At 45.0% G+C, this 10,962-nt stretch overlaps 1 protein-coding gene across 9 annotated transcripts in view; it reads right to left on the bottom strand.

Moving 5' to 3' along the window:
* Positions 1-4,208: 4,208 nt before the first annotated feature.
* The window catches only part of SLC4A5 (solute carrier family 4 member 5), an 802,545-nt gene continuing 795,791 nt past the window's right edge, over positions 4,209-10,962 (bottom strand). For all 9 annotated transcript variants that reach the window (XM_069617635.1, XM_069617636.1, XM_069617640.1 and 6 more), the window contains one exon: positions 4,209-4,894. In XM_069617635.1, the coding sequence (XP_069473736.1) occupies positions 4,729-4,894 (166 nt within the window). In that variant the 3' untranslated portion in view covers positions 4,209-4,728. The remainder of the gene's footprint in view (positions 4,895-10,962) is intronic.

The following is a 10,962-nucleotide window of genomic DNA, read 5'->3' as shown; positions in this document are numbered from 1 at the left end:
GGGTCCAGTATAAGATTAAAGTCCCCACCAAGTATAGTGGCCCCCCTCTTCCCATTCGTCCATAACCCTGAAAATTTGAGTAAGGAATCGTATCTGGCACGAGTTGGGTGTGTATAGGGTGGCTAGGGTGACGCGTTCACCCTCGTGGGTGCCCTTAACTCCGAGGAACCGTCCCCCAAATCCCCTCTTGGTTTCTATTTCCATGAGGCGGAACGTCTTACCCAGTAGGATACCCACTCCCTCCTTCTTGGTACTTCTATGGGAGGCCCAGTAGTTGCTCCCATTGTCATTCCCCCTTATAGTGGTTTCCTTTCCCTGTTTATAGTGTGTTTCCTGTAGGAAGAGGAACGGTAGTCTTTGTTTACGAAACATATTACTTGTGAAAGATCTCTTATTCTGGGAGTTTAGGCCCTTAACATTCAGCATGCCAATTCTCCCCTCAATCATTGTTGTTCCTCGTCTTGTGCTCTTCGAACTCCTCTATGTAGTTCCTATAGATAACCTGTCGTGAAACAAACAACCCATGACTCAAACTGTTTTTCCCCTTTTCCCTTAACCCCCTCAAAAACTTCATCCCCCTCCTAAATCCCCCCCCCCCCTTACCGGTTTTGCCAAGGCGTTCGTCATTGCCCCCCCAACTGGGGTTGGAGTTAACAACGAACCACCCGGGTTGCTACCCTGGCCCCGGGTAAAATTACATATGGGACGTTCCTCAACGCCCCCGACTCTGGGGTGACCCCTCTTTCCGTCGGCGTCGGAACCCCAGTGAGGGACACCCCTTTGCCCCCCCATTGCTCACATTATGCAATCCGCCCCGATTCACACGGGATCCCGTACCGGGAGTCTCCCGACGTGGATCCGCCGGCCCACGTCTGTTCTTGCAAACGGAGCATTTAAGAGCACTCCACTTAACGCTGGGCCGATCTTTCGCCAAGCAACTGTGAAACTTTTAACTCACAACATTTGAACAAAAAACACCCCAACTGTGGTTTGGACTTAAGCTAGGCAACACTCTCCCCTGATCCTAAGGACCCTCCAAGGGTTGTATTCCAAGCTACAGGTGGAACCTTCTTGACATTTTTCGTGTGTTCATGTGGGGCCCCCGTGGTCTGCGCGGGGGATGCCTGGTTTTTTGGAACTTTCTGGAGCCTTTCACTTTGTGTTTTCCTTGGGAAAGGTCAGGGCCCTGGGGGGCACGGCTGGGATCCCTGTCAGTTTCATTCTGATCTCTGGATATTCCCGCATGTCCCCTGTCAGGTCATCCGTGGCCCTCTGAATGTCTCCATCTGTGACTAGCTGGTATCTCTGGCCTTGCCATTTAAAAACAAGGTAGAATGGGTGTCCCCAGCGGTAGCAAACCCCCTTCTCCTGCAGCCATCTGTTGATGGCTCCGTATTTTTTCCTCATCTGGAGTGTGAGGGCCGAGAGTTCCTGGTAAATTGTCACCCTTGAGTTCCCATATTGAATGTCTTTCAAGGTCCTTGCCCTCTCCAAAAGTTTGGCCTTGTCTCTATAATAATGAAATCTTGCCAACACTGATCGTGGGCCCCTTCCGCCCCCGCCCGCCCGATGGACCCTGTCGAGCAGGAGCGTCTCTCCGGAGTCCGACCAGGACGATCCTGATAATGTCTTGAACTTTCCCCTCCAGGCCACCCTGGGTCTCCCCTTCCTCAGGTTATTTCTCCTTTCGCGGTTTTGCATGTCGTCGACCTTAAGACGGATGTCTTCCTCGCAGCGCTGCAGCTCCTTGAACCTTACTTCCATTTGTGTCTCAAGAAGGTCAGCAAAGGCATGGTTATTCTCCACCCCTTCCATCGGATCTTCCAATGTGGAAACCTTGGCCGTGAGATCAGCAAGCTTGGCACCCATGTCCGAAGGCATTCCTCTGATTTCATCGAGGATTGTCTGGATGTTGTTCTGCATGGTGTTCATGTCGGGGGCTGGCGCGGAGGGCGGGCTGGTTTCCATCCTCGGTTGCCCTGGTGTGAACCGATATCTCGCAAGGGTTTCTTTCCAGTTGATGGGCCCCCAAACACCCTGGTTTGCTGTGATTTATGGTGCGTCCGCTGGTGTCGTTCCGGTGCCCTGGGTTTGTCTACGCTGTTGTGCGGAGCGGGTCTTTAGGGTGTTCTCTCCGTGCTCGCGGTATAGGTTGCTCCCAGGGTCCCGTTCAACAGGTTACTACTCTGATGCCTCGGGGCAGGTTGCCACTGATGTGCTGGTTGCGAGTCAGCGATCTGGGGAAAAGTCCAGAACCGCGTTTGGAACCCTGCTGGGGGCCTGGGTGGGTCCCAGCCGACGTCTGCGAGTTCAATGGTGAGGGATCTGCCTTTCGGTGCGGTCCCCTCTCTATTTCCTCCCTATGACCCCCAAACGTGTTGGGGAGGTGTAGAGTTTCCAGGAGGCCTCCTGTGCTGCCCCCTGGCCGGGCGTCGCTTGTGGCAGGGTGTTAATGTCTCAGCAGGTTCCGGCGAGGGCTCACTAGGCTGGTGGTGTCCCGTGTAGTTTTCTGAGATTGGCCACATGGGGGGGGGTTTTAGTCAGAGCCACCCCGTGATGTCGGAAGAGATGTTGCCTCCAGGAGAATACCAGGTGGCTCTTAGAGCTGGTGGAGGGGTGTTCCCCAGAGGAGGCGCAGAGTGCTGTGTGGTGCCCCCTCCACTGAAGGTGCGCAGAAAGGTGTTTGGGGCCCTGTGAGTGTTCTGCCGTGTGGGCACTGCAGGCTAGATGTGTGGCAGGGTGGTATGGCTGTGGGTTCATGTTGCTCCTTTGAGCGCGTGGCTTGGAGAGACTAACCTGATGTTTTGCTCCTTGCAGAGGCTGATTTCCCTGGATGGTCTCCTCCCAGAGGTCCCAATGGGAGGAGAAGGGAGGGGGCCTGGGCACGCTCCTGCGACGGCCCAGGCCTGTTGGAAACAATGCAAGGTAGGGGGGGTTGGACCCCCGGCGATTCCGAGGCCCCTGCAGCCTCACACCTCTGCTGTTGCCCCTCTCTGGGGTGGCCTAGTGAAACCCCAGCCGCTGGAGTGCGTTGGGCAGAGGAGGCCTGGGCGCGTTCCGCGTCAGCCCAGGCCGGACGGTGTCCACACTGATGGAAGTGGGGGAGGCAGGGGAGCACGGACCCCACCGTCCACGCTGCGCGGTGTCAAAGGTGCCCAGGCGCCCGCGCCAGGCCCTCCTCCGGCCACCTCCCCTCGCAGGGCCTCGAGGCCGCTCTTCACTCCGGGGGTGGGGGAGGGGTGGGGAGAGGGTCACTGCGTCGGGGCTTCCCTGCGCCGGCGAGTCCCCAGGGGGGGGCGTTACCTCCAAATCACAGCAGGGGGCTCTCCCCGGAGTCTGCAGGTGTTGGTCGCGTGGAGTGCGCCGGCCCCTCCACATTCGGAAGAGCGGGTTGCTCCGCAGACTTCAGGCCACGTCTTTCCCTGCGATGGCTGGAGGAGGGGGAGGGCGGCGGTTCGCACACGGCTATCTCAGTCACGGGGGCACCCCGGAAGGCATCTCCAGCTTTCAGGGGCTCCACGCCAGGTCGCCTCTTGGGTCTCTGCAATTTGTTGGGGGTCACAGAGTTACATGGCGTTTATTTTTATAGGTTTCCCTGGGCCATGTGGGGAGCGTAATGCTTAGGCAGCCATCCTGCCTGCCCCCCCATGGTTGGCCTCCTGATGTATTTTTTAATTAGCGAAGGAAAGCAACAAAGCACTGTACACATTAAAAAAAAACATATTTGATGGGCAAAGTATTGGCATTCAAAATAAACAATGCAGTTAAATGACATAATTTAGATATTTATAGAAATGAATAGCCCTGTTTGGGGATATAAGCAATAGCAATAACCCAATGTTGGCAAAAGTTTGATCCAATTGTATTTTTACATTGTTCTAATAATCTATTCTGAATTCTTTATTTAATGCAGTTATAATTATAATTGTTCATTTATAACGAGCTTAATACCTGGAGTGGTTTCTAGGCGCAGGATCGGGAGTCGAACCTGTGCTGTGTTGTCTTGTTTCCAAGATAAACGTGTTGCCCCTGAGCTATCCTTCCTCTCTGGGTGCTACAGGTGTTTATGAGGGTTTGCAAACAACCAAAACATAACAATCGGAACAGTTTCAAAGGACAGTAATGTTTCCAGGTACATTTCTGGAGTATTTTTTATGAATATTGCAACAGAAACGTAGTACAATGTTACGTGCTCAAACACTCAAATGTATGGAATGGTATGGTATTGTTTATTTGTAAAGCGCCTATACACAAAGCAAGTGTTTCAAAATGTATCACTGCAAAGACAGGAAGCAACCTCCAAAAACTTTTTTTAAAGAAAGAAAAATCCTACAGCAGAGAAAGGTTGTTACATTATTTACATGTCATATATGAATAAAGTCTTGCGCAGTTTGTTTTTCCTGTTACTAATAAAAAAAACTAGAGGACTAGGGCTTTGTCAGTGCCCTCCAATATAGCCAGTTCCTAAATCTGATGGATCATGTTCCATGATTTCTTATCTGAATTGCATTAGCTAGAAGTGGTAAGTAACATGTTACACGTTACATTCATTGGTACAGTCATACTTCTCTGTGTCTGTTTCGCACATTTTCCTTTTAAAGAAATTCAATTAAAGTTTAAAACATTCCAATTAATACATTTTAAGAAGTTGGGTTGCTCTAGGCTTTTTGTTCCCGTCTGTGTGGTATTGCAAACAAAATGTCTCCTTGTTCCATTTTTAGGACATTGTTATAATGTCGTCTCACTGCCCATGTCTCTGGGATTTTTCTCAGTGTCGGTGTCATCATAGTCCGACTCCAATTGGATGTTCACTTGTGGCACTCCACTTAGCGGGTTTCTTGGGTAGCTGAAAGCAGGAGATGGTGGGCAGGAAATCTTCAGGTGAAGTGTTATGCTACAAAACAAAGGAGCCACACACATTTCCGATAAATGAATAGCCCAGTGTATTTCACCTTATTTAAGATTCCAAACAGACAAAAGGAGAAACAATGGTCTTCTGGCAAGAGACACAAGATCCAGTTAATTGATTGACAGATTTTACAGTAGTATACTCTAGGGTGCAACTCTGATTCATTTCCAGAATGCATCATCTCCACAGTCTATTTACCCCCTTAAATGGGGTTGAAAACCACCAGCACTCTCAAAGTTAGACAATGAGCAATAAGAATAGGGGACCTTGGCATGTAGTTTGTTGTTTATATTAACATTAGAATCTACAGTAACCTAAAATAATTTTGAAGCCCATTTTATCTTGTTATTCGAGAATCAATAATACAAAATGGAGATACCTAGTGTACCTTTGCACAAGAATTGACTACATATGATGATAATTAATAATTTCAAATTATTTACAAATGGCACTCACCTGAAAGGGAAGAAGAAATGAAAGGAAACAAAAAAGGAAAAAAAGACAAACGTGTGAGTTACATTTTTTTAATTGAATCATTGAAAATATATATATTATCTATCAAAGAATATGTGGCCATCACTTTAAAAAGAGTTCTCAATAATAGCAGAATGTGGTTTTAAACATGTAAAAATCACATAGAAACCACTGAGAAGAAATGTTTGAACAAGTGACCTCTGAAAATATGGACTGCCAAAGAAAAGAAAGAGCATGTCATTAATTGGGAATTCACAAAAATTCAAATGTTTAACTGGGGCAGTATAAAGGTAACGTGAGGGATGAGGGATGAAGCATGCAATGCATTATTCATTGGTTTTGTTTTAAAGGTGGTGCTTTAGGACCACCTGATGTGGTAAAACAAATGGAACTGAGTGTAAATAGTGGGAGATGACATTTGATTCATCCTCTCCACAATCCTGTCATTTGTTTCTAGCTGTGTCTGTGCACGTTTTTATTGGCTGCCTTTGCTGCCACTCAGTTTGAAGGAGCAATTGTATTTGTATTGACGTTACAAAGTCTGTGTTGATGCTTTTCCTCAGTAGATCAGAAAGGTAGTTGTTGGGCGGGTTTTGCCTGTTCTTAACTTCCCTTGTCACAATTGAAAGCAAAGGAGAAGGCACAGTTCTCAGATCAGTGGAATGGAAAACACGTGCTGCCAAACTGCAGGCTTTAGTGTATGTGTGGACTGTGTGTATGGTTTTGTGAATAATAAGCAATACAAAAAGGAATTGTATCCTTTCTAATTTGCTTTGCAAAATTGTATTTGTCTAATCAGTATGTGTTTACAAATGTTGTATGCACTTCAAATAAAGTATCAAAATGTTTTGGGATGCAAAGAGGTGCATTGTGCATTTTGTGGTATTCTACTTGTTCAGAGGTTGTGAGTTCTAAAATACAATGTGCCTCATGACACATAAGCTGGAAGCACATTATTTACAAGAATAGCGATACACTACAAACACTTCATGTATTGCAGAACAACTGCGAAAGGTGTGGAAGGAGTTAAACATTAACAGGTGGAAAAGGCACTTTTATCTTACTAAAGTGTGCAAACACATTCCTAGATAGTAGTACAAAACAAGTTTCATATGTAGATTTATAAAAGGCGGAGTCTGGAGGTTGGGAACGCGCCATTACTGGGGAACCAATTACACATCATAGAGCTACAGGGTGTTGTGTAAGAGGGGAATTGAAGCAACAAGTTCCACCAGGGTGCCTTGCTGAGGAGATAAGGTAACCTAACCAGAATGAATGGCATACACCACAAGATATGTCAAGAGGATACAGCCAAGTTAGCCTGGTTCTAAAAATGCTAGGGCCCGTAGTGCCAACTCACATTTAAGGGACATTTTGTCTGGCACAAAAAAACGGGATATCTACTTTCTTTTTAATATGGCGAATGCTGGTACTGATCTAATATCCCAAGGCAACTCATTTCAGAGATTTCCCCCTATAATTGAGATGGTCCGGCCACCAGGATGATTCCTTTTCAACTAAGGGGGTCTACATTTGAATTCTATTGATTTTTAGTGCTATTTCATCAGAGCAGTGAATACTAAGTGACTGTACAAGAAATGTAAGCAAACAAATGTACACAATATAATGAGATTACCATGAAGGCACAGTAAAACATGTTGACATTTCAGGGTAACAAGGATAGAGTGGGAGAGGATCTAATATATAGCGGTGTTCTAATGTTTGGTGGCCAAGAGGAAAATGTAGGGGATGGTACATAAGAATTAACTGGAGGGGTAAGATATGATGTGGCAAGGGCCTGGATACATTTAATACATAAGCAATAGAGGAGAATTCAGGATTCAAAGCCAAGAAATGAAATGGAGCAAAGAAGAAATAGATGTACAGGGTGAAAAACAAAATGACAGTACGAACGGTAGAATTAAATGGTGCATCACAGATCTGACAGACCTGACAGGGATGTGTTTTTTCAGGCAAGAGGAATTGATAACTAGGGCTTGCCAGCCTTTGTGACCCAACATTTGTATTTTTAACCACATTCTTTGCTGCACAGGAAGCCAGCGTGAAGCCCTGAGAAAGGAGATGGGCTCCCAAGGTTTCAGAGAGAAGGTAATAGTTGCTGCTTTTTTGGAGTAGTTGTAGATAATCAACCTCCATTCTATTCATGGTCAGGCATAGACTATTGCATTAGTCAAACATGGATAAGGCCAATGCCTGGATCACTAAAATTTCTAGAGGCATTTCAAGGCATTTCATGATTTCTTTGATGGTATGGAGATAGAAATTAGATTTCTGTGATCCTTAGTTAATTTGTGGGGTGAAGTTCAAGTTATTGTCAAAAATAAGCCATAGGCTCAGACATTCTAAAATAAATCATTTTAGTTTTGACCGCCTTTTAAAAAAAGACTAAGGTCCAGCTGGACATCCAAAAACCTCCATTCTTATCTGTACTACATCTGGACATTTTGAGGCCTTCTTTGCCAGTGCTTGCACTGTCCTGATGTCACGCTAATCAGAGAAGTGCCGTCCTGTGGCGTTGGGAGCCAGTCCAGCCCGTTCTTTTGGAGTTAACCAGGAGGGTGTTGGGTTGGTAGCCTGAGTTGCTTGTTTTACACCTAAAGTATACATCGACAGACTGACAGCCTCACCACCCCGCTCCCCAGGAAAAACAGGTACCCATTGTTCACAAGACACCTTGTTTAACAATCTGGAATCATCTGTATACATTTGAAAAGTGGTTGTGAACGATTCTGTCACACCAGGCAATGTTATGACATATGAGTTAAAGAGTCATCTAGTTGATCGATCCTTGTCGAATGCCAAAAGTCAACGGATCAGCTTGTATGAGAAGACAGCTCTTTCCGCCTCCCATGAAGGATCTCCATGCAGTCTTTGTGTCAGCTGCTCGCTGTTGACAATGTTGACAAGCCTCAGATGATGAGTGCTACTGGACTATCCTTGCCCAAATTATCCAGGATTTTTCATACTAACATTAGACAAGGTTTGGTTCTCCTAAGCGGATGGCATTCAGATTAGTTCTACTATACAAGTTTATGGGACTCGTAGTCTAACATCAGTTGTGACGTTATAAATTGGATGATAGTTGTCAATTTTTTTTTAGTAGTTGGGTGACTTTTTTGAGTTGAGGGACATCCAGACTTTGCCACTAGTATAGGAAGCTTTGCATGTTTGAAATTGATGTGGCCAATAGAAGTATTAACATTATGTAACAATGCTGAGCGAGTGTAAAATTGATCTGTTGATGCTTTTAGTTTTTTGTTATTTTGATTTTATTCCTCTGGTGAGTCAGTGGTGAAATAGCTGGATGCAAAAGTAGATGTTCTGTTGTGAGAGGAGGAGTGGGGAGGGGACTTGAATCTTGTTCGGGATTTAATGTTCTCTTCAGTTGCCCGAATCTAGTCCTCGAGTGCTGTATATAGAGTATTTGCCATTCCCTCCGATGGAAGTTGGTTAAAGAAGATTTGATGAGGGCATGGTGTTTGTTGTAAACCATTTTCACTGATTTATTTCGAGGTTAGGAGATATGATTCTGGTTGAAAAATATACCCTCAATTAAATAGTTTCCTTTTGTCTTGATCTTATTTATTTTTCACAATACGCCACCTGATGTCCAAATAATGCTGCTACTGAGCTTCTATCATATTCCTAGGCAGAGCCATCTCTATTGAAGCTTCGGAGTGAATTGGCACTGGTTGCATACCCTCCTGGTGGCGAGGGTCCACTTTTTGGGCAAACCAGAGAATAGAGGGTGTCCCTAAACTCAAGTCACATATTCATACACCACTCAAATAATTGGGGGCCAGCCAAGCAGTGCTGGCCACCACACACCAACCTCCACCTGCATTTTTATGGCCAAACTCATGGGATGTGGATTCCAGAGACATTCTAGCCAGCCATTAGCCCCAGACGGCCACAGGAACACCCACACATTCCTTTATGTGCTCCTGGCCGGAGCTCAGGCCAGAAAATGACAGTACATGGTAATTTCCACTCTCCGTCCTATCACATGCAAGGGCAACAAAGTACAGTTGCCTAGCTACCAGATTTAAGAACACTAGAGTCTCCATTTTCAGAGCATCGTGGGGAAAAAGGGCTTCCTGTCAGCTAAAATGACTATGCCCCGTGCAGCCAATGTATTAGAAAATACTGACAACAACCAGAACCAGAACAACTGTTTGGGTTAGGTTACTGGGCCAGGGAGATTCCGGGCACCTTTCTGGTAACCCTCTACCTTTGGGGCTTGTATGTAAGGCTTTAATGAGCGCCAGAAACATATATGCGTTGGGTTGCCAGTGAAATATGGATGGAACTCACTGGGGAAAAACAGTAAGAGCATCACAGAACAAAAGCTAATTTTGTAAGGGACTAAAACACCCCAGCACAAAGTTAAACTGGGTACCCTGCCAAAATAAATAACAGAGAACAGGAGTCAAAAAATGACTAAATAAATCAATAAGGGATGATATGCCGAGAAGGGGAGTTGATGTCTAAAAGTGTAAGGCTGAGTCCTGCAATGAAAAGAGGTGTACTGATTCAGTACACTCCTTTATTGCAGTGCTCAGCCTTACGCTTTAGACATGAAGACACTTTGCATGTCCTTGAACGTGGGACCACCACTAAATTATGAGCAAAATCCCCTTATGTGCATATCAACCCTGATTTAATTAGTCATTTTATGACTCCTGTTCCCTGTTATTTATTTTGGCAGGGTACCCAGTTTAACTATGTACCGGGTCCTGAGGAAGGCGTATCAAATATATTGCACCGAAACGTCCACTGACATTGGCCTGCTACACACAATCCAAGGTACTATACCATCAATGTTTTCCAAAATCCCCCAATGTATCAGGATTTATACCTATCAAAATTGAAGAAATAACTTTGATGTGACTTGATCTACACAAGCTAGGGAGTTAAACTCTTTAATGTATAAGAAATATATTTATATTTCAAATTGTTGAAATATTTTTTTTTAAGTAATGCTGATGATTTATGATCCCCGAACCGCATTAGAAGAATAAGGACTGTGACCAATTGAAAAGAGGATTACAATCAAGTTGTATTTTTATTGTAATATATTTCCATGACACACCTTAATCAATGGATCGCTCTGTGTATATCTTTAAAGATCCTCACTTTGTATTTCTTTTGCTCTTATTCGTGTGTTAACCTTTACTGATTTTATTGTCAATGCACCATTTGTTTTTGATCTGTTTACACTTTGTTGTTGTTTGAAGAAACCCAAACATGTTATGTATGCTGCCCTTTTATATCTACACTAAATGCTCATTGCACATGTTCCAGACTGTCTAACGTATCACTGTTTTGCAACCTGGAAAACTCTTCTTTTTCATTGTTTACCCCATTTCCCTGGGGACCCCGTTTTGGTTGAAATATTTTGGCACAGTGTACATAACTGCTATTTAGGGGAATACGACATTAACCACCTCATTCCTATAAATACATTTAGACGTTTCCCACTAATAATCCTGTCTGCCCACTGATTAACTCTCCACGATAACATTCCATTCTACTAGCATGGCTGAGAGTACAACCTT

Source organism: Ambystoma mexicanum, chromosome 10 (genome assembly GCF_040938575.1).
Source record: "Ambystoma mexicanum isolate Mex_15411 chromosome 10, UKY_AmexF1_1, whole genome shotgun sequence".
Classification (NCBI taxonomy): Eukaryota; Metazoa; Chordata; class Amphibia; order Caudata; family Ambystomatidae; genus Ambystoma; species Ambystoma mexicanum.
The sequence above is the reverse complement of the archived record's forward strand: the minus strand, read 5'-3'. Positions and strand labels throughout refer to the sequence as shown.